The sequence below is a fragment of the Mustela nivalis genome, assembly GCF_964662115.1.
Source record: "Mustela nivalis genome assembly, chromosome: 19".
NCBI lineage: Eukaryota > Metazoa > Chordata > Mammalia > Carnivora > Mustelidae > Mustela > Mustela nivalis.
The window spans coordinates 28,645,912-28,669,644 of record NC_139038.1 but is presented as its reverse complement, the minus strand read 5'-3'; the positions used below and the strand labels follow the sequence as shown (position 1 = coordinate 28,669,644).

General features: G+C 42.9%; 1 protein-coding gene across 2 annotated transcripts in view; it reads left to right on the top strand.

Moving 5' to 3' along the window:
• The first annotated feature begins 18,264 nt into the window (after window positions 1-18,264).
• ERCC4 (ERCC excision repair 4, endonuclease catalytic subunit) overlaps window positions 18,265-23,733 on the top strand; it is a 30,738-nt gene continuing 25,269 nt past the window's right edge. The window contains exons 1-2 of one of the 2 annotated variants that reach the window (XM_082715012.1): window positions 18,265-18,531; window positions 20,189-20,369. In XM_082715012.1, coding sequence (XP_082571138.1) covers window positions 18,325-18,531; window positions 20,189-20,369 — 388 coding nt within the window. In that variant the 5' untranslated portion in view covers window positions 18,265-18,324. The remainder of the gene's footprint in view (window positions 18,532-20,188; window positions 20,370-23,733) is intronic. The other variant, XR_014306604.1, reaches the window with a different exon arrangement.

Below are 23,733 nucleotides of genomic sequence, written 5' to 3'. Positions count from 1 at the left end.
TATACAGGCGGTCCTTGCACTGTGATTTACTGACTCCTGCCCCAGATGATTGGTTCAGGAGTTAGCACCTGACTGAGGCCTGGCCAGTCAACACTATTCTGTTCCTCCAACCAGAATGTTTCAATGTCCAATTAGGATGAGGCTCCAGAACTTGCTCCAAACCAGTAGGAAAAACACTCTCTTTCCACTAGACTATATTATGAGGGTGTGAGAACGCAGCCACTGTGTTCAGAATCAAATCCAAGTCCTTTCCATGACTTCAAGGAATGCTGAGCTTCAGGCACACATCTGCCACCTTCTATCTGTTTTTACAAGGTCCAGAATGCAATAGATGCACATAGATGCCTAAAGAACAAATAAGCAGTAATCAACAACTTAATTTTATATATGTAAAAAATATTTTATATATATTTTATATACAGATATAAAATATAAATAATACATATACCCAAATGGTCTTGGCTGCTTGCTTGAATCAAGTTAACAAGAAGAGTGTTGATTGCACTGTTTGAAAACAACCTAAAGTAATATATCATGCTGCATTTACTTGGCACCTTATATAACAAGAATGTTAAAAGAAATAACAAGACCCAGGAGAAAATGCAAGGGGGAAGATATCCAGAGTCTCTGAGAATGCCCAGAGAAAAGCAGCTTTAAAAACAAATTTGGTCAGTAATAAGGGAGATAGATTCAAGGATTGCTGAATTTTTTTCTGCCAGCTTCTGTGATTTTAATTTAGATCATTAACAGAAGAATTCAACCTGGCTTCCCAGTATGGATCGGAGAGAAGAAAATATTGGAGCTTAAAAAAACAAACAAACTGAGAATCGAATCGTGTATTACTTTCTTTCCAGACTGATAGTTATTCTGTGTAGTAATTATTAAGAAAATTGGGTGTGAGTTTGCTTGTGTCCAATGGCTCTTGGTGCTGGTGTCGGTTGGTTAGCAGACCAAGTTATGCTGCAGTAAGTAATAAGCAACACCAAAATTTCAGGGGCTTTACATGAGTTTATTTCTTGTTCCTGCAAAGCTCGAAGTCTGGGCAGCCTTCTGGGGAAGCCACCCTCCATGTGGTAGCTACTTCCACGGCATTTCCACTTCAGTAGATGCCTGACTCCAAGAACATGAAGAATCACACACTGCCTCTTAAATGCTTTCATCCAGGAGTGTCCGATGACCCTTCTATCTTCAACCCTTTGGCCAGAACTAGTCACATGGCTTTATCAGCCACAGAAAGCTGGGAAATGTAGTCTTTTCTGTATCTAGGAAGAGGGGAAGGATGGGAAATCGTAATTATCACAGTAAGATGCTTACAAGATGGGGGAGTGGGAGAAGCAACGGAATTCTTGCAAACCAATGGGGAGGAAGCAGAGAGGAATAGGGATGCAGATGAATGGAAAGGAGACACACTCAGGTGCGACACCGTGAAGTTGTTCTCAAAATACACCCTTGTACCAACGCCTGCTCATGACATTGTTCACTGAGCTGTGTAAAAGAGAAAAAAGAAAGAACATGTCATGAAACTGAATTAACAATATGATCCTTCATTATTGCTAAGATTGACGATCATAAATGGCCTTTATACATCTTTTTTGTTTTAAAATGTCATTTCTTTTACGACTTGATAGTGCTAATAGTTAGTAGTTGCTTATCTAATGCCCTAACGTGGCAAAATAATGTCCATCTGTAAAACGAAATTCTGGGAGTCATTGACCTAGTTAATGGCTTTGCCTAGAGCCTGCTTTAGCTGTGTAAGGAAATTTACTTTTTTGAGCACCCGTTTTGCCCTGTTGAACACATTTCAAAGGAAGGTATCATTATTCCAAATTTATAAATAAGGCCACAGAGAATTAAAATAAGTGGTTCCTGGTTATAATTTCTCAGTTCTCCCAGTCTTCAGCCCTATAATAAGTCCCTTATTCCTTCTTACTTCTTGTGGTTCTTCATGGGGATCCTCAGCTCAGGGCCTACTCCTGGAGAATCTGACTTATGACAAATTGCTGAATAAATGATATGCTATGTGACTTACCAAGGCCACACTGTCATTAGAAAGCAAGGCTGGACCTCAGTCCAGATGGACATGACTGAAGTCCACGTTCAGTCCCCAGAGCCCACTACCACTTTAGGTACTGAGTTACCCCAAAGCAGCAAATGAAGAGGAACTTCTGGGTCACATTCACCAAGTGCACATTGGCAGAAATTCCTCCAGATACAGAATAATGATATTTAATGCTAAGCCTATTAAGGAAGCACGCCTTGCCTGCGCACTGGCAACAAGAAGGAGTTACCATTGTGGAGAATCACACAGTAGGGTATCTGAGAGCAAAAACTGACTAATTCTCAGCACAGGTGCTCTTATGGAATATTGATAGCTCTTCTGAAGACAAAGTAGAGTATCTTTGGCTCTTTTTACACCAGCAGGTGTTTCTCACTCCCAGAGCCCAAAATGTATGTGCCTCCTAAGACTGTAAAAATAGGCACCTCTCACATTTCTCTATAGGAACACTTAGAAACAAACAACATTTGGAAAACCGCATACATCTTATATGAATTTGTTCCACTTTTCCAAGGGGCTTGCTAAGTCTGAAAGATGAGCATAGATATTGGTATATTCATAAATTTCTGGTGCTAAGGCACTTAAAATTCACTGTTCCTGAGAAAGGCATGATGAGGCAGAACGACTGTGAATAAGCATTGCTTTTTTGGAGATTTCTTCACTAAACAAATCTGTAAATATCCAAAGTGCTTTTATTATTATTAAAACCCTAAATCTTATGAATTCATATTAAATATATCAAACATTAATTTGGGTATTGGGAAAACCTCCAATAAAACTTAATTTTTCTGACTTAATAGCTGTTACCAACAAAATGAGGCCATTTTTATACCAAATATTTTCCATCTATATAAATTTCTAACAATCCCTCTTGTGTCTACACTTTCTTCTCAGTAGATGAAAATAAAAAGTTCTATAGATGATGAATTGTTTTAAAGCTACTTTTGTACCAGGACCTCAAAAAACACACAGAATGTACTTTCTTTTAAGTGCTCTGCAACCTAGGACTTATAATACATTGTCACAAAATATCACACATCTTATTATCCATCAGAAATATTTAGATGGAATAGTTAAATAAATGAGGCAAAGATTTGCTTCCTTAAAATTATGGTTCCCATTTGAGGCTATAAAAAGGTACTAAAGCATAAGGAGAACATTACCCTAAAGATTCAGAGGAAATACAGAACTTAACAAAGATCTAAAAGAAATGGACAAATTTTTTTTTAATACTTACTGGTAAATAGCAACTAATATATCTAAATAGGAAGAAAATGAAGAGTTCTCTATGAAATACAAGTAGGTAGCCATAAGAATTGAAAGCAAAAATGTATTTTTGAAAAACCAAATAAAATATTATTTTTTTAAAGATTTTATTTATTTATTTGATAGAGGTCACAAGTAGGTAGAGAGGCAGGCAGAGAGAGAGAGAGGAAAGGAAGCAGGCTCCCCGCGGAGCAGAGATCCCAATGCAGGGCTCAAACCCAGGACCCTGGGATCATGACCTGAGCCGAAGGCAGAGGCTTTAACCCACTGAGCCACCCAGGTGCCCCCCAAATAAAATTTTAAAAGAATTCAAGGAAATCTAAACCCTAACAGGATGATTAAAGTCCACATTAGAGATAGTTTAAAACAGAAAATACATTGTAGAAAATTGTGGTACAAAGAACTTGGGAAACCCTCAAGAATACAGAGAAGGGGGGAAAAGCAATGAAAATCAATTTTTTAAAAGATGGAAATACAAAAGGAGTAATCATAAAACAGAATATCAGATATAAGACTAAATGTGATGATATACACAATGGAATATTAGTCAGCCATTAAAAAGGATTAACTATTGCCATCTGTGACAACAGGAATGAACCTAGAGGGTATTATGCTAAGTGAAATAGTCATACAAAGACAAATACCATATGATTTCACTTACATGTGAAAATCTAAAATCTAAAAACAAATGAAAAAAAAAAAAAAAGACCAAGGAGCAGAATCAGATCTGTAAATATAGAAAACAAACTGATGGTTGCCAGAGGGAAGGAGAGGGTTGGAGGATAAGCAAAATGGTTGAAGGGGAGTTGGAGGCTTCCAATTATGGCATGACTAAGTCATGGGAATAAAAGGTATAGCATAGGAAATATAGCCAATGGTATTGTAATAGTATTGTATGGTAATAGGTGGTAACTACAATTGTGGTGAGCATAGCATACCGTATAAACTTGTTGAATCACTGTGTTGTACACGGTATTCACAGTACTCAATTAAAAAAAAAAAAAAAGACCAGACATGCTGATTGTGCCAATAAATATAAATGGATTATATTTCCCTGTCAAATCATTAGGAATTTTAAATAAGATTTTAAAAAATAAATCTCTATTTTGATTAAAACATATATACCAAAAAGGAAGCTTAAAATAATAAAGGAAGATCTATCAGACAAATGCAAATAAAAAATGAGGCATGAATGAGAAGTAAAGTAGGTGAAAATTCAGTGTTTATGCACATATGCATGGACAGGGTGTGCTAGAGGCATCTTGTACAGGCTCACACAGATGATTGTGCACATCTCTTCCCACCTTGACATTTGGTAGCATCACAGTGCTTGTTTTGCAGAGAGCTTGTTGGTACCAGCACACTGCTGTATGTATTTCTTTCCTGAACTCCACTTCTCAGTGTTTCCCAGCATAATGGATATGATTTATCATCTTTGATCTTGGTTATCATCACTAAAGTACTCTTATTTACTGTGATGGTTAACTTTATGTGTCAATTACACAAGGCCATAGGGTACCCAGATATTTGGTGAAATATTATTATTATTGTGGGTGAAATATTATTATTGTGGGTGTTTCTGCAAGGGTGGCTTTGAACGAGATTAACATTTTAATCAATAGAGTAAAACATTGTCTTTCATAATGTCAGGGGGGCTAATCTAATCAATTGAAGCCTTAAATAGAACAAAAAGAATGACCTTCCCATCAGTAAGAGAAAAGTCTCCAGGAGACTGCCTTTGGACCTCATCTACATTATCTACAGGATCCCGAGACTGCCAGCCTTTGGACTGAAATTGTACCATAGGCTTTCCTGGATCTCTCTTGGATCTATAAACACACACAATAAACACATGCACATACCTTATTGGTTTCATTTTTCTAGAGATGCCTGATAAATACATTTATACATAATATGCTTCTCTTGAAGGATTTTTAAAAATATTTTCATTGCTTTATAGCTATATGAAGAAGATTAATTTAGATTTAGTGCAAGCAGTCATTTTATACCATGAATTCTGTATTCTTAATTTCCGTAATTTGATTCATTTGTTAGTTGTCTGGAGTCTGAGGGAAATACTTCCAGGAAGAGTATGTTAAAGGTATACATCTTGATCATGTCTGAGATTGTCTGTTGCATTCTCAATCTTAGCCTTGTTTTTTTTTTTCTGTCTGAATGCCCAGCATGTTCTTTTTCTTCTTAAAATTCAAACAGTTCATGAAAATAGTCTGTTTGATTTGAAGATGAACGTTTTAGCACATGGTTCTGCCCTCTTGAATTGGGGTCCTCCTTACAGTCACTGACCATATCATGGTACTGTTGTAATTCTACAAACCCTTTCTACTGACACCTCTGAAAAAATCAAACATAAAACCCTCTTAGCCTTGATGCTATGTGGGTTATACTCTTTGCTAGTCTATTTTCATGAGTTCGTTGTGGCCTATGCTCAGGAAACCATAAATTTAACATAGAAGTCCTTATTCAGCTAAAAGAAAAAGGGGGGGCATCTCTATTATTCCTTTGAATTATTTCTTCTCTATATGCTGTTTGTTCTTTCTGAAAATTTTCTCATTCTTCTCTCTCTATTCTACATTTCTTTTGTCTTTCCCTTAAGTTCTTAAGTCTGTGTTCATGACTTTGTCCTCTTCCTTTGAGTTTTGGGAGAAATTACTAAACATGTCTTCCATGGCACTGGTTCCATTTTCTGCAGTAGATAACCCATAAATAGACAATTGGGTCCATTGCGGATTTTAGCTGATCCATTGTGTATTTTCTCTCCACACAATCCTTCTGATCTCCACCTCTTTCCTCTATAAGACCACTCACAAATGCAATGTTTCCAAATATTGCTCCTAAGAATTATGTTCAGATACAATTTATAAAAATTCTAAAATTCGAGTATTTTCCCATCTCCTCCAACACCTCTAGTTTGCGAGGTGATTTTTGTTCAGATTGTTGAGTTTGATCCCACTCTTTTGAAATTGGCTATACTTTCATACATCGGTTGGTTTCTTGTGTACTTGCATATCTGTGGTGATGAGCAGTGATGCCAAAACCATTGTGTCTGGTCCTGGTGGTGGGTCTATCAGAGCTTGAGTCAAAACATGATTCACTCCCCTCCTCAGTCAGTTTTGGGCAGGCTTTCTCCCACTTCTTTCCTCTCTTTACCCTGTAAGGAAATTCCTCCCAAAGAATTAAACTGTCCAATCTTACTCTATTATAGGGGAAACCAGTTCCATTACAGACTTTGTCTACTCTATCCCTAACGTGTATCATCTCTCTTCTACCTGCAATGCAAGTTTTCCCCTCTCTTCTCCAACAAGCTACTTTGCCAGAGTACAATCAACCCATCTGACTCCGTTGCATTTCTTTTTGAAGAATCTATTACACAAATACATGCCTAGTCCCTAGACCTTCATCAGTCATTAGTCCCACCAAGACAGAGAATATCCCAGGGGGATGTTTTGTTTTTCCTGAAATGATGTGAGATAATTAAGATGCTATTAACTAGTCTTGAATCATTTTGGAGTCTTTTAAATTCGTTATCTAATGAGATTAGGGACTCGCTCTGATGTTATGGAAAGGTAATTTATTTCCTTCATCAAAATGAACAAGCAATTGCTCACATCCCAAAAAGATGGTAAACACCATCTATATTTGTGGAGTTATGTTTGAGAATAGGACATGAAAAGATGACAAAGCCTCTCTGACCTATTACTGATTCCATCAAGTAGAAATCTGCACTTATGCAAGTCAATTAGAATAAAAATAATAAAGCATGCTAAGTGGTACATGCACACAAATCAGATCAAGTTTTTGTAGTTATGTTCACACATACTCTATATGCTACATATTGACAAAGCACAAATTCACTGATCTATATATTGCTATAAATCAATACAATATGCACACATACGTAAAATCTAGAATGCATCTATATTTTACTAAATGGAATCTATACATTTATTCTTCAGTTCCTTCCCTTGGATTTACTGCTAACTCAGAATAAATTCACCCAAAAAGTTAATATTCAATTTCTACTTATCCATTACAGTCTTCTTTCTTTGGAACCATAGGAATTTTGCTGGAGAAAGACATGAGAAAAAAGTTTCATCTAAATGTATTTTCTTTATTTAATTTTAATAATATAATTTAACATGTAACTGGTGCCTGAAATAAAATGTGTGGTGGATAAAAAGTTCAGGGGGCGCCTGGGTGGCTCAGTGGGTTAAAGCCTCTGCCTTCAGCTCAGGTCAGGATCCCGGGGTCCTGGGATGGAGCCTCGCATAGGGTTCTCTGCTCAGTGGGGAGCCTGCTTCCCCCCCACCTCTGCCTGTCTCTCTGCCTACTTGTGATCTCTGTCTGTCAAACAAATAAATAAAATCTTAAAAAAAAAAAAAAAGTTTGGGACAGAAATGTGTCTTTTCTCAGGGTGCTGACAATTTGATATAAAGTACAGTTCTTCAAAGCTGCAGCTCACCCTCAAAAAATTACACTGTCTTTTGACGTCTGTGGTTGCCAAATTTCTCTGTACTTTCAGGCATCCATCTCATTCAGAAATATCCTTCCCCTATTATTTGCTGAGCTCTGACTATGTGTCATGTTAACTCAGCTCATCTTCAAAACATTCCCAAGATTCACCTTTCATTTCTGTGCTCTCATTTTACAAATGAAAAGTCTGAGGCTCAAAGACTTGCCTACGGCCATGAAATTCCTAAGATGTAGAAGCAGGGCTCCAAGACATGGCTCTTTGGTTGCAGAGCCCAGGCTTTTGCCGGTGTCACTGGGCTGAAACTCCTTGGAATAGAGCCTCTTTGGTTACAGTGGTTATGTCCCATAGACAGACATCCATGGACGTTCCAGAGTGTTGTTAGTTACTTAAATAAAACACCTGTGGACATCAAGGATGGATTAATACTAGAAGATCTAAAATTCAATGTATTTCTTCAATAGATCGAAGAAAAAAATCATGACTATGTCAATAGATGCTGAAAAATATTTGATAAAAGCCAGCGTCTGTTCCAGATTTGAAAAGAACCCCTCAATAGGAGAAATGATGTGTATGAAAACTACCCTAGATCAGCAAAAGCATATTAAAGTGGATATGATCAGGGGCACCTGGGTGGCTCAGTGGGTTAAAGCCTCTGCCTTCAGCTCAGGTCATGGTCTCAGGGTCCTGGGATCGAGCCCCGTATATGGGTCTCTGCTCGGCAGGGAGCCTGCTTCCTCCTCTCTTTCTGCCTGTCTCTCTGCCTACTTGTGATCTCTAATACATAAATATATATAAAGTGAAAATGATCAGTTCCACTAAAACCAGAGGCAAGGCATAATCACTTTCTTCTGCAGCAACCTCCCAGCGAAGTCCCAGAGCTCTGGAAGGCAGACTTTGTGTCCCCCCCACTGGTGAATTCTTCTCCCAAGAAACAAACGTGACCAAGAGAAAATATATAGAGAACGTGAAGCATGGAGATCCCTCAGTAAAGCCAACTAGTCTGCCAGCCTCACCAAAGCACACCGATAGCCAATGTGGGGCTCTGCCAACAACCATTGTCCATTCCGATTACACCTGGCCGGCCCCAGGAAGAAGTGGCACAAGTCTTAGAGGCTAGGACGAGAGCTATTGATTCTCAACATTTCCAGAAGATGGGAGAATTAATGTTTCCATTTTAAGGGGAGTGTGGGCAGCAGAGCTCTAGCTGGGTGGCCCACCACAGTGACAGACCTCATATTCTTCGATGAAACTCATGGTTTAAAAAAAAAAGAAAAATCAAGGATTTATCTGAAAATGGCCTAGGAGGGGACAAGAAGAAAGAATGCTATTTACTTTCTTTTTTCCAGATTGAGTAAAGAACCAACCTCGTGATTTGTCTTAAAGAGTAATTCCCGTGAGTAAACTATTTCACAGCCTCATTTCTCCCACTGAAATGATATGTAAACTATCAAACTATTTCCTCCTTCTGTCGTTCCAAGCACTTGTCTTGACTTCTAAACATAATTCCTCACTCTAAATGTCACTGCTGTATATCGTATCTCCCTGTGCAGGTAAAAGCAGGGAACGATTAGATCTACATTAAATAATAAATTCCACTTTTGAAATGAACCAACTTTGAATTTCCTGAACCTATTTTTTTTTTTTTTAACTGAGAAGGCCCCTTCACCTCATGGCATTTCTTAAGAAAATATAAAAAGAAAACTCCAAATTAAGCTACCTCAGAGGTCAGGAAAACACCAGGGTATAAAAAAATATTTTAATAGGTTATAATTTCATTTATTTAATGAATTGATGCTTTTATTCCCAAAATGCAGCACAATGTATATTTGATGTCTTATTTTTTATTGAATTCAATTTTTGTTAATTTAATTTTTAATACCAAGGAATCCAAAATAACAAATATAAGACAATGAACGATATCTCCCTCTTTTCCTCATTCCCATCTGTCTAATTTCCTCCAATAGAAAACCAGGGACGCCTGGGTGGCTCAGTTGGTTAAGCAGCTGCCTTCGGCTCAGGTCATGATCCCAGCGTCCTGGGATCGAGTCCCGCATCGGGCTCCTGCTTCTCCCTCTGACTCTGCCTTCCACTCTGTCTGCCTGTACTCGCTCTCGCTCACTCTCTCTCTGACAAATAAATAAATAAAATCTTTAAAAAAAAAAAAAAAAAGAAAAAAGAAAACCAACAGTGTTACCTTCCTATATATCCTGCCACATTTTCTGTATATTCAAGCATAAATATATATTGACAAAAATATCTTACACGCCATTCTGCACTTTGCTTTTTTCACTTAACAAAATCAATTCTTTGTGTTTAATGAGAAACTCCAGGGTTTGAGGGGAACAGATGGTAATAAAATATTAGGATTTTTTGGTAATCATAATATTCTTGCATACATGCTTGGGATGATAACTAGCTATTAGTTATAATTTGTAGATTTAATTCTGTATACATGCTCCACCCCTATGACAAGTTCTTACAGAAACATGACATGGTTTATTTCTTTTTAAGATGATCATTGGTCACTACAAGCAATGTGATCCAGTAACCACGCCCAAATTTATTGTCATCCACCTGTTTCTTTCCCTGACTGTGCTTCTATGAGACTAGGTAGAACCGTATTTGGAGAAAACACCAGAAGTCTGTGTGTAAGTCTCCTTGTGACAAGGTGCCAGAGAAATGCCTCCCCCCACCCCCCATCACCACCCCTACTTCCTCTTCTTTTCAAGAAACACTAACTCCAAATCAGGCATGTGGATTACAACAGTGTTGGTAGTGCCTAGTGACAAAGACAGCTTTTTTTTTTTTTTAAGATTGTATTTGTTTATTAGTGAGAGAGAGAGAGAATAAACATAAGTGGGGGAGGGGCAGAGGGAAAGGGAAAAGCACACTTCCCTCTAGCAGGGAGCCTGATGTGGGTCTCAATCCCGCGACCTCGACCTCAGGATCATGACCTGAGCCAAAGGCAGATGATTAACTGACTGAACCACCCAGGCACCCCATAAATGAATAGTTCTTAGAACATTGTCATTCCCAAGGTCAAAGCTCTTTGTCAAGGCCATAGTCAGGGCTTGTGTAATCACCAGGACCCTGTGGCCCAAAGGGCCCCAGGCTTGGTTGAATGCTCTGCTATTGCCATCTTGAAATTCCCATTACATTTTTAACAGGATGCCCTGAATTCTCATTTGCACGGGGCCCCACAAATTATATAGCTAGTCCTCTCTCCCTTTTCAGAATACATTGTAAGAGGGAATATGCAGTGGGAGAGAAGGAATGTCTCTAAAAATAAGGGAAAACACAGTTCACAAAGCTTGCCTGACTTAAGTATTTCTTCCCCCAGGGAGAGTCTCCTCCAGGCTCCTTGTAAATCCGTACAAAAGGTTAATTGCCTAATCCATAAGAACCGCTATCATTTTCAGATGTCCTTGCAAAGAGGGGCAGGTAATTGGTTTTCCTGCTCAGATTCATTCTTTCTTTTTTTTTCCTTTGCCGTTAATGATGAATGGTTTGTCAAACAGTAAAAAATATTTTTATATTTTTATTTTAATTACACAGTCATCAAAAGTCCTTATTTCCAAGAGAAGAGATTAGCTTAATGATTAAATTCCCTCTGCCTCTCTGAGTAATCATTACTTAACTAAATATAAGTCTTCTCTCAGTGGACTAATGATACAGTTTTAGTACGCAGGTGACTTCATTTTCAGAGAATTAATGTAAGTGATCTGCAACAGTGGGTTCCCACGAACCTCAGGTCCCCAGCAAAATTCTGCAAGTACTACAAAGACTTCATCCTGTGTCTACCAACCCTTGCCTGCAGACAGAATCCTAACAGACTGCTCAAGGTCATATACTAAAAATTTTCAAATGCTTCTAGATGCTGTCGGGATTAATAATCCACAAATCTATTTGAAACTGTTGCTGAATTCATAGCAGCTTTTTAAAAGTATCATAGCAGCCAACAGGCACAGAGCTCCGACTGTCATCATGAGGGATTGATCCAAGAGTGTTCTGAGTTTAGGTTAAAGGGATGCATATGCATCCCTGGAAAGGAAGGGAACCAGATGAGCCACATGTTCAAGTCTAAAAGACCCGGGATGTCATTCGTGGGCTGCCAGTGGCCAGCATCTAAGGAGGCAGTTGCAGGAGGGCTATCTACAGGTTTAGAAGTCAGGTAGGCTGTGCTCCCTGCTCCAGCTTAGTTGGGGCCCTTGGGCAGGCTACTTACCCTCTCTATGTCTTATTCTCCACACTTATAAAATAAAATAATAGTACCTACCTTATCCTCTTAGTGAACATCATTTTTCCAAGGAAGATCCCGGTGGTAGAGGGAACTCCTATCTCCATATAGGGGGAGGAAAGAGCTGAACATGGCAAGCTAGAGCCAGGACAGTGGTTAGCAATGGGCACGACAGATCCATGGAAAAATCTAGCTGTCATGTTTACACAGTGCAAACCTATGCTAGAGATGCCTTGGGTAATGTTATCATGGTCAGGTCACTTGCCCACCTGTTTCTAGCCAAGTGGTTTTCCTAACCCATATGATCATTAAAAAGCACACTCCAGCTCAGCATTTCTCAGTTGTTTTGTTCATTACCTTTTAAGACATTGTTTCCTCTAATTCTTCCTAATTGCCTTTCTAATGAAATTTTAATACAGCAGATGTATTGCAATTCTGTGCGTTATGATTAATTTCATGCGTCAACTTGGCTGGACCATGAGTTGCAAACCCCACCCCTGGGGTACAGACTTGGAAAGGAGCTGTAGGCTCCAGATGGGGGATTCTTGGCCAAGCAAGATAGTGACACGTGGCTTCTGGGGACCCCTTGTCTCAGTTCTGTCTTTCCAGACTGTGGGCTGGATACCTTCCCTGAAAGCCGGTCCTAGGACTTCGGGCCCCACCTAGAAACCTCCTGGCTTGCTTCACTTCTGATACCCCCATCTTCCTTCAAGTTCTAGACCTGAACCCCCTTTACCCCTCTATGTAAAACTTCTGAAATTCTCTTTTCCTTTCATAATCATCTTTAAAGCATTTAAAACCTGGACCCCAAAGGTTAGCAACCACGGACTGCTTTCCCCTTATCAGAGGATAGGGATGATTCAGGCATCAAACACTCCTTGGCATTAAGAGGGAATGTTTGGTTTTAATCCTTTCGGGTCTGTGTGCTTCAGGTCCTAGAATGAGTTGGATTGTTTTAAAGCAGCTGTCATGAAGTTTCTGAGTTAAAATTGGTTGAATGCTGGGGCGCCTGGGTGGCTCAGTCCATTAAACATCTGCTTTCGGCTCAGGTCATGATCCCAGGGTCCTGGATTTGAGCATCACATCAGGATTCCTGCTCAGGGGAGAGCCTGCTTCTCCCTCTCCTTCTGCTGCTCCCCCTGCTGTTCTCTTTCTCTTTTTCTCTGTCAAATAAATTAAAAAATTAAAATCTTGGGATGCCTGGGTGGCTCGGTTGGTTAAACCACTGCCTTCGGCTCAGCTCATGATCCCAGGGTCCTGAGATCGAGTTCCACATCAGGCTCCTTGCTCAGTGAGGAGCCTGCTTCTCTCTCTGCCTCTGCCTGCCGCTCTGCCTGCTTGTGTTCTCCCTCTCTCTCTCTCTCTCTCTGACAAATAAATAAATAAATAAAATCTTTTTAAAAAAAAAAAAAATCTTAAAAAAAAATTGGTTGACTATTCATGTCCTGCTATATTCTTCATCTCTCTAACAATCACATGAGGTAGGTCCTATGACCAGCCCTGTGTTTTTTTAAAGATTTATTTATTTGCAAGAGAGGGACAGAGAGAACACGCGTGTGCCATTTGGGAGGGAGGGAGAGGGAGAGAGAGAATCCCAAGCAGACTCCGTGCTGAGCATGGAGCCTGAGTGGGGCTCCATCTCACAACCCCGAGATCATGACTGAGCCAAAACCATGAGTCGGTTGCTCCACTGAGTTCACCACCCAAGCACCTCTCTCACCCCCATTTTAAAGATGAGGCAACTCAGGCACAGAGAGAGGTTAAGTAACTTGACTGAGGTCACACAGCTCGTAGGTACCTAAGCTCAGTTTCCAACTTTAAACCACCACAAGCTAACTCTAAGGGTCTCACAGGTATTCCAGCCCTAGAATAGGAGGTAGGCCTGGGAAGCATTCACTCTTTACCCATCTTCTGGATTTAGTAGGCATTTCACATAGGTATGTGAAATACCGAGGTGATTTTTTTTTTTTTTAGATTGTATTTATTTATTTCACAGACAGAGATCACAAGTAAGCAGAGAGAGAGGAGGAAGCAGGCTCCCTGCCAAGCAGAGAGCCCGACATGGTGCTCGATCCCAGGACCTCGGGATCATGACCTGAGCCGAAGGCAGAGGCTTTAACCCACTGAGCCACCTAGGCACCCCAGAAAGACTGAGGTTGTTAAGAGAAATTGTAAGGCCAGTCAAGCTAAAGGTTAACCAAGGTGTGCTGGGTTCTAGCTCAGCTCAGAGGGGGGAAATGATGCTGAATCTCATTCCCATCCCAATTCAAAGGCCAAAGGCCAACCTCCTGGCCTGTGCCCTCATGGGCAAAAAACTGAAACTTACAAAGTGACCTGTAGGGGAAGGGGCTATGGTGATCAGGATAGTCTAAAATATTAGGGGAGATTCGCAGAATTATTATGACAGAGACACAAGAAAAGAGGAAGAGAAAGAAGAATCCCATCACCTTAAGTTGGAAACTTTTGCCCAGGGAAAAACTAAAATGTCAAGACAGAATCTGTGAGAGTTTATAAGTCCACTTCCCCAGGTACCAGATTTTGGCATTAAGCTTTGCCCACCACATGCATATTAAATCTAGAATTCACAAGATAATAATTTTTAGGGCTGGTGAAGTATTTATACAGCAAGTGGGAATTGGTTTTGGTTTTATTATAAAAGCAATATAAGTTCATGGTAAGAAAAACCAACAGAATAGAAGGGAATAAAATAAAATATAAAGGTCTTACTCTGATACCAGTCACTCATTTCAACTCCCCAGAAGCAATTCCTTTTGTTAAGAGATTTAATTCCAGAGGTCTCCTATGCAGTCATGGGAAAATATTGTTTTTTTGCTCATGTTTTTTTTTTTTTAAAGATTTTATTTATTGGGGCGCCTGGGTGGCTCAGTGGGTTAAAGCCTCTGCTTTCGGCTCAGGTCATGATCCCAGGGTCCTGGGATCGAGCCCCGCATCAGGCTCTCTGCTCCGCGAGAAGCCTGCTTCCTCCTCTCTCTGCCTGCCTCTCTGCTTACCTGTGATTTCTCTCTGTCAAATAAATAAATAAAATCTTTAAAAAAAAAAAAAAAGATTTTATTTATTTATTTGACAGAGAGAGATCACAAGCAGGCAGAGAGGCAGGCAGAGAGAGAGGAGGAAGCAGGCTCCCTGCTGAGCAGAGAGCCCGACAAGGGGCTCGATCCCAGGACTCTAAGATCATGACCTGAGCCGAAGGCAGCGGCTTAACCCACTGAGCCACCCAGGCGCCACCTTTTGCTCATGTTTTTAGACAAATGGGATGATGCCGCTCTATATTAATGTCTTACAACTGCTTTTTTCGGTATATAGTCACATGTATTGGGAGCTTGCCACATACTGCTTTTAATAGTTGTATGATATCCCACGTATTAGAGATGCAGGAAGACACTTTAATTAGTCTCCTACTATTGGACATGTAGGTGAAATATCTGGGAAGTAATGGTAGTTCACGAAATGATTTGACAAATATCTTCATATACAAGCTCCCGCTGGAGTACAAGTTCTTTGGTGGCAAAGATGTCACCTGCTTGGTTCACTGCTGAACTTCCAGCATTTAGTACATGGCCTGATATACACAGGTGCCCTATAAATGTTTATTGAGTGAATACATCTTCATGTGTATGTGTATGTGTATCTATACAAGTATTTACATATTAAGTATATGTTGACCAATCACCCTCCAAAATTATTGCTTCCCTGTGTACGCCCATCTAGGTTTCCTTCTGTTTGGTTTTGGTCTACTGGGGACATCTTAAAGCTCAATGTAATAGAACTAGTGAATAATTGTATATGTTTCCCATTGCTGCTGTACCTAGTTAACGTGAATTTAGTGGCTTAACATGACACCAATTCATTATCTCCCAATTTGAGGGGTTCAGAACTCCAAAGTGGGTTGGCTGGGCTGCATGTTATTTTTGAAGCTTTTAGGGTAGAATTCATTTCCTTGCCTTTTCTGGTTTGCATTCCTTGGCTCTTGGTCCCTCCTACACCACTCCCACCTCTGTTTCCCCTGCCACGTCTCTCTCTCTGACTCTGACCCTCAGGAGGGTCATATAACAGGAGGTCATATAACAGGAGGTTATATGGACCCCTGTAATTTACACTGGGCCTCTGGATAACCCAAGATAATCTCCCTATCTTGAAATCACATCTGCAAACTCCCATTTGCCACCGAAGGTAACATATTCACTGGTCCCAGGGATTATGACACGGACATCTTTGAGGAGCCATTATTCTGCCTACCACAGCTTGGGAATGAGGTTTCAACTTCATTGTCACTTAAGCACACGCACCGTAAAGGTGTGTCACGTTCCTACTTACCTCATCCTGAGCAATATACTAACTCGCTCAATGGTCTTGCCCAAGTTATATAACCTCCCTGGAGAAATTAATACTTGTTTCCTAGGAAATGCGGCATGTAAAATATTGCAGACAAACCTTTGCATTCGACCAGCATTCGGGAATCATTACATGCTGTTTTAATCCGACAAAAGTAAGTAAAGTCCTGGTTAAGCAGTAACGGAGTAGAGAAACAGATCCGCTTGCATACTGCTGATGGGAATGTAAATTGGTGCAGGCTTTCTAGACGGCAACGTAGCACTGTGAATGTAATGAAAAGCCTTATGTTTGTTCTCTTCACCCCACTAATTATCTCTGCGGAGTGTATCTTAGGGGCATGGTTGAATTTATGTACTAAAATGTTCAATGAAAAATTACTTATAGTGAGGGGAGGAGTGGAAACAAACTAGATGTCCACTAATAAAGGATTAGATTAATAAGTGTGGTACATCTCGTGACAGAAATCTCATCAGAGGGGCGCCTGGGGTGGCTCAGTGGGTTAAAGCCTCTGCCTTCGGCTCGGGTCATGATCTCAGAGTCTTGGGATAGAGCTCTGCCGAGCAGAGAGCCTGCTTCCTCCTCTCTCTCTCTCTGCCTGCCTTTGTACTTGTGATCTCTGTCTGTCAAATAAATAGATAAAATCTTAAAAAAAGAAAGAAAGAAAGAAAGAAAGCTCATCAGCCATGTAAAAGGGTTTTGTAGAATACTCGATACCATGTTCAGAGGTTTGTCACATGTTAGCGACAAACTTGGAAACCTGCCCTTATTGATAGCCTCAAATCAATAAGAGAATTGTGTCGTGCGGGAGTGTACGTATAAAGATAAAAGAAAAGATTGAAGGGATACATTTCATGATGTTACAGTGGCTATTTCTAGGTCGTGGGATCACAAGTGATTTTCATTTTTCCAGCAAGGAAGGCTGGGGTTGGGGTTGGAGAGGGCATTTCCACACAGAACAGTGCCTCTGGTTGGGTTCTCAGGAGGTCCTGGTATAGCACAAAAACTTCCGAAGGTGTCCCTCTAGTGGAAGAAAGGACGCCGCGGCTGCGGGGACACCTGGTGGACTCCAAGAAACAGACGGAGGGTTGGAGAGGGGAGAGGGGTGGGGGGTTGGGTTGGCCCCGTGATGGGAATTAAAGACACGTATTGCACGGGACACTGAGTATTATAGTAAACAATGAATCTTGGAACACGGCATCAAAAACGAATGACATAAAAAAAAAAAAAAAAAAGCAGAGAATTCCTCTAAAAAAATAAAATAATTAAAAATCGAAAAATAGCTTATTGTATTCAAGACCTTTGCAGAGAAACAAGGGCCTGAACGTGGTAAACTATTCTGGTTATCCCCCCCAAAAATGTTAATAGGGACACAGAGGTCAGTTGCAAAAGTAAGACTCCAACCTCGCGGTAGGAAACGGGCTATTCGTTCCGGGCGCCCTGGAACGCTGACGATTAGCTTGGATTAGTTCTCCTCTCCTTGCTTTAGGGTAGCTTTGGGCGCTAGTCGTTGATCCAGGCCGCCCCACTCTCAGACCCAGGCTGGAGCGTGAGGCCTGGGGATGACACCTGTCAGCAGCTCCAGCGTCTTCTCCGGACCGAACGGTTCTTCGGCCCCATTCGGCTCCTCTTCGGCTACGTTCGGCCCGCCCTCCTCCCGACTTCGGCGGCTCTTGGGCTGAGCTCTGCGGGCTCTCACCCTGTCGGGCTCGGCTCTCTTCGGCTTCCTTCGACCGACGCTCGTCTGGCGCTCGGCTCTCCTCGGCGGAGCTCGGCCCACGCTCGGCTCGCGCTCGGCTCTCCTCGGCGGAGCTCGGCCTACGCTCGGCTCACGCTCGGCTCTCTTCGGCTGCGCTCGGCCCACGCCCGTCCCGGACTCGGCTCTCTTCGGCCGGGCTCGGCCGCGGCCCCGGAAGGGCGCGCATGGAGCCGGGACTGCCGGCTCAGCCGACAGCTATGGCGCCACTGCTGGAGTATGAGCGGCAGCTGGTGCTGGAACTGCTGGACGCGGACGGGCTGGTAGTGTGCGCCCGCGGGCTCGGCGCGGACCGGCTCCTGTACCACTTCCTCCGGCTGCACTGCCACCCGGCCTGCCTGGTGCTGGTGCTCAACACTCAGCCGGCGGAGGAGGTGCGGCCGGCCGCGCGGGGGAGAGGGGACCCCGAGACCGTTGGGGGCTCCTGAGCCGATGCGGGCCCTGGCGCGGGTGCGAGGCCCTGGCGCTTCTGAGGGCGAAGCCGGCCCGTGGCACCGGAGGGAGGGAGCCCTGAACGGGGGTCTCTAGGCAGAGGGAGGTCCCTGACGGGGGCTCGAGGACACGGCGGGTGGGAGGGGTCCCGAGGAGGATGCAGGTCCCTGGCGGGGGTGCGGGGACGCTGAGGAGGAGGAGAAGGGACCCGAAGTGGATGACGGTTTCTGACACGGGGTGGGGAGGGGACACAGAGGGTGCGAGGGGCTCCGAGGAGGATGCAGGTCCCTGGCGGGGGGGGGGGGGGTGCAAGGACGCAGAGGGTAGGAGGGGTCCCAAGGCCAAGGCAGGTCCCTGACACGGGAGGGGGGGGGGCTTTGAATAGGGGTCAGATGCAGGTCCCCTGACGCAAGCTCGAGGACGCAGAGGGTAGGAAGGGTCCCGAGGCGGATGGAGGTCCCTGACACGTATGGGAGGGCTTTGAAGGGGGGGTCCGTAAGGCAGTTGCAGGTCTCCGCCACGGGTGCATGGACACTGAGAGGGATGGAGGGGCTCTGAGAGGAGTGGGGGAGTCATTTGAGGAGCATGGGGGCGGAGGGGAGGATGGGAGGTTCCTGAAGAGGACGGGGATGTCTACGGAAGGACACAGACACGGATACAGGGATGTGTAGGGAAAGGTACGGATCAGAGCGAGGAGGAGTCCCAAAGCTGGATATCATGGGGCTTGCTGGGGTTGTCGGAGTGGGATCCGTGATGGGGAACAGAGGGATCTCAGAGGGTAATGTGTGAGGCTGGGGAGAGCCCTGTAGGGAAGGGGTGCGCGGGAACTCGAAACTCGGTGGGGAGAGGGGCATTGGGTCAGAAGGAAAAGGAGCTGGAAGCTGAGGGTGTGGGGTGGGTGCCTGTGGTTAAGGACTGGAGGCCACTGAAGACAGAAGGCGGATCCGCCTGGGCTAAGATGGGGGCTTGGTATTGGGAGGTGGCACAGCCTGGTCTGGTAAGTCTGATGAGCCTCTTGCTAGAGCAGCTGGCCAGGAGGAAGATGTCCACAGGGAAGAATGACCGCAGACCCCTTGACGGATGTGTCTAGGGATCCCCAGTACCTCCCACAGAACCTAGCACAACACAGGGTCCCCAAAGAGGAAGCAGAGGTTCCACTGAAGATATAAAGGGCCGAGGGGCCACTGACACGAAATCCCCTCTGGGGTGGATCGGGGCAGAGCTAAGAGTCTAAAACACAGCCTGGGGAAAGCATTCCTTGTGATGGGCTCGCACAGTCCGCTTGCCTGCAAACCTGGCTTTGGCGGCAACTATTTTGTAACCAGCAGCAGGCTTTTAGCCGAGGGTTTAAAACGTCTTTTTGTTGTTGTTGTTAAAGCGCTAAGAACAACTCAAGTGCAAGGATTCCTTAGTGCAAACCCAAAAATAAAAATAAAAGCCTAGTTAAAGGCAGATGATTGCGGGCGATCGATGTAAAGTCGCCCCTTGGTTCGCACGTTCCTTCAGTGTATTGTCTCTCGTCTTAAATTCAAAGACCTGCAGCCTAATTAAAACCGCTCTGTATTCCACAGCCTACTAATCACCTCTGGTTTGCTTTAGGAGTACTTCATCAATCAGCTGAAGATTGAAGGCGTCGAGCACCTCCCTCGCCGCGTAACAAATGAAATCACCAGTAACAGTCGCTATGAGGTCTACACACAAGGAGGGGTCATATTTGCAACAAGTCGAATACTTGTGGTCGACTTCTTGACCGATAGAATACCTTCAGATTTAATTACCGGTAAGATTTGAAACCTTATTATTTGTATATAAATGGGCCTGTTTTTCCCTCTGTTCCCTCTGCTGAACGAAACCAGGACCTCCTTGTGCACACTCCTAGATGTTTTTGCTCAACACTGTACTTCCAGGTGTTAGCACAATACCAGACACATTCTAGATGCTTAAAAAGTAGCTGTGTCTGGGGGTACCTGGGTGGCTCTGCCTTCAGCTCAGGTCGTGATTCCAGGATTCTGGGATCAAGCCCCACATCGGGCTCTCCGCTTGGCTGGGAGCCTGCTTCCCTTCTTCTCTCTCTGCCTCTCTGCCTACTTGTGATCTCTGTCAAATAAATTAAAGAAAAAAAAAGTATCTGTGGCCTGCATAAGTAACTAAATTAGTGAGTAAAGTAAGAACGACTCTTCCTGGTTTCCTAAGCTCAAATCTGGTAAATATTTGGTGATTGCCTGGTATTTGCTTTTAGAACTGAATCAGACTTAAAATGTTTACAAATATTCTTTATATATTTTCTGAAATATTTGGTTTTCCCTTGAAAGAGGTTTTTTTTCCCTCCGTGATTTGAAATTAAACCAAGCAGTTGCTTAATTATTTTGAGAAGTATGGTTTCATTTTCGTTAGAATTAATATGGAAAAGGAATTTTTTTTTTCATTATTATTCATCCTTTTGGAATACTTTTCTGGTTTTCCCCAAAGCTAACGTGAGGGCCTTACCTCGCTGCCCTCAGATTTCGCTTTGCTTCTCCCCAGTCCTAGCACTAAAGAACACCACGTTATCTTTGCCTGTTTGTTTGTCTGTCCTGCTCATGAGATAACAAGCTTCTTAAGTACAAGGGACAACTTGTTCATCCCAGGCTAAGTAACTGGTACACACATTTGTTGGACAAAAGGATGCATGAGTATGCTGTGACTTTCCGTGAACTTCTGGAAGGCAGAGAAACTGGAATATTCAGAATCGTACTTCCCATTGTGGCCCTGAACCTAGGAGACCCTCAAGAAATAGTTAATGAATAAATATATGAACGAATGCTTTACGTGGTTCATGGTAAACTGATTGAAGATCAGTGTTGTTATAGTTTTGTAACATTTATTCTATTGTATTTTATCTTATTTTATTTTGTTTTTAAAGATTTTGTTTATTTGATAGAGGGAGACAGTGAGAACAGGAACACAAGCAGGAGGAGTTGGGGAGGGAGAAGCAGGCTTCCCGCCAAGCAGGGAGCCCGATGCAGGGCTGGATCCCAGGACCCTGGGATCATGACCTGAGCTGAAGACAGACGCTTAATGATTGAGCCACCCAGACGCCCCTAGTTTTGTAACATTTATAATTGCCATCAGCCAGGGCCCAGGCAGTGAGGTCTGACTCACCTGGCTTTGAAGGATGATGCCACGACTTACGGGCAAGTTACTTAATTTTTATAAGCCTCGAGTTATTTTTCTTTTTCTCATTTCTTTAAATTGAGAAAATAGCACTTCCCAGAGTTATCATTAAGGATTAAGTGAGTGAAAATAAATGGCTTTAGTATTGCGCCTGGGACATACTAAACAGTGGAGAATAGCAAAAAACAAAAAGTATTGGCTTTTCATCACCAGAAATCCTGAAACATCGGAAAGTCTTTTCCTGCTTGCTGCTTTCTTCTCGGCCTGGTTTTGCATTTATTTTTTAAGTGGATAAAATGGGGAGGGAGGGCAACGCACTGGAACCACCACTAGATGTCAGTATTGCTCTGACTTTTAGTAACCGTTCGCCCCAATTAGGCCAAGAGCAGTAATGAATCAAAGAAACATGCAGCTCATAGCTTATAGGGAGCGCCTAATTAAAAGCGCAAAATTCCATATCCATTTCTGAACATGTCCCAACCCTTAATGAAGCTGGGGCTGCTGCTACTGCTTGGCTGAATGGAACGCCCACGAAGGCCAGAAGTGAATCCCTTCAGATTCTGCACTCTGGAGGTATTGTCCCCCAAAGGTTCCCCCTGGCACCTCCCCACGGCTCTCACACACCAAACAGCAGTCCCTGAAGCATGTCACCCTCTGGAAGGTTCTGAATGCCCCCTGCCCCAGTTTTCCCCCTGTCACTACCTATGAAAATCACCACCACACCCACGCAAGGGTCCCTGCCAAGTACAGCACCTCAGCAGTGAGAGAAGTGTGTACACAGGTACCCTGATGGTACTTTCGAAAGACAGGACAGGAGGTTTGCATTGCCAAAACGGCTCTAGCACCTCCAAATAGAACTCAGGACACACTTTCCATGACAAACTTGAAAATAAAAAAAAAAGTTGCATGTTAGCTTGGTGCCCCCAGTGCAATAATTCAGTTTTAAGTTCATTCAACAAACATTAAATTTACTAAGGGTCCCTTGTTTGGCGGGAATGTGGTAGGGGCTGATGGTAGAAAGATCAGTGAGACGGTGTGGTGAGCAGTTCAGTGGAGGAGACAGATGGAAAGAGGTAATGACAGTTCAGTATGGCACAAAGCTGTCCTGGGAGCATCAGATTGAAATGTAGATAGGCTTTTGTGAGACTGCAGTTGCCCCCAGAAATACAGCCTGCTTGTGTTTTCTTTCTTCTTTTTTTTTTTTTTTAAGATTTTATTTATTTGAGATAGATGAAAGCCTCTGCCTTCGGCTCAGATCATGATCTCAGGGTCCTGAGATGGAGCCCCGCGTCGGGCTCTCTGCTCAGCAGGGAGCCTGCTTCCTCCTCTCTCTCTGCCTGCCTCTCTGCCTACTTGTGATCTCTGTCTGTCAAATGAATAAATAAAATCTTTAAAAAAATTTTTTTTTATGTATTTGAGAGAGAGAGAGAGAACGAGTAGGAGCAGAGGAAGAGGGAGAAGCAGACTCATCACTGAGCAGGGTGCCCGATCCAGGACTCGATCCCAGGACCCCACGATCATGACCTGAGTTGAAGGCAGATGCTTAACCACCTGAGCCACCCATGCACGCCTGCTTATGTTTTCCTGTTGCTGGTTTTTAAAATGGTGGTGCGGGTCAGGGAGTGGGGAGGAGTCTACAGGTGCTGTCACTTAGGAAAAACTGTCAGACACCCCCCTCCCCCCCCCCGCCGCCGGTTTGGAACCTTTAGTCTCCCTTTGCTTGTTGGATAACTTTGATCAACTTGTTGCCCTCTCCTGGTCTCATAGTTATACGTATCTCATAGAAGTCTTGTGAGTATTAAATGAAAACAATCCACTAGAGTACCTAACCCCTGCACCTGGGATGGAATAGTTCCATTCCTCCATTTCCTCCAAAACCCATTTCCTGGGTTTTCTAAAGAATGACAGTCTTTTCTTACTCTTTTTAAAGATTTTATTAATTTATTTGACAGAGAGATCACAAGTAGGCAGAGAGGCAGGCAGAGAGAGGG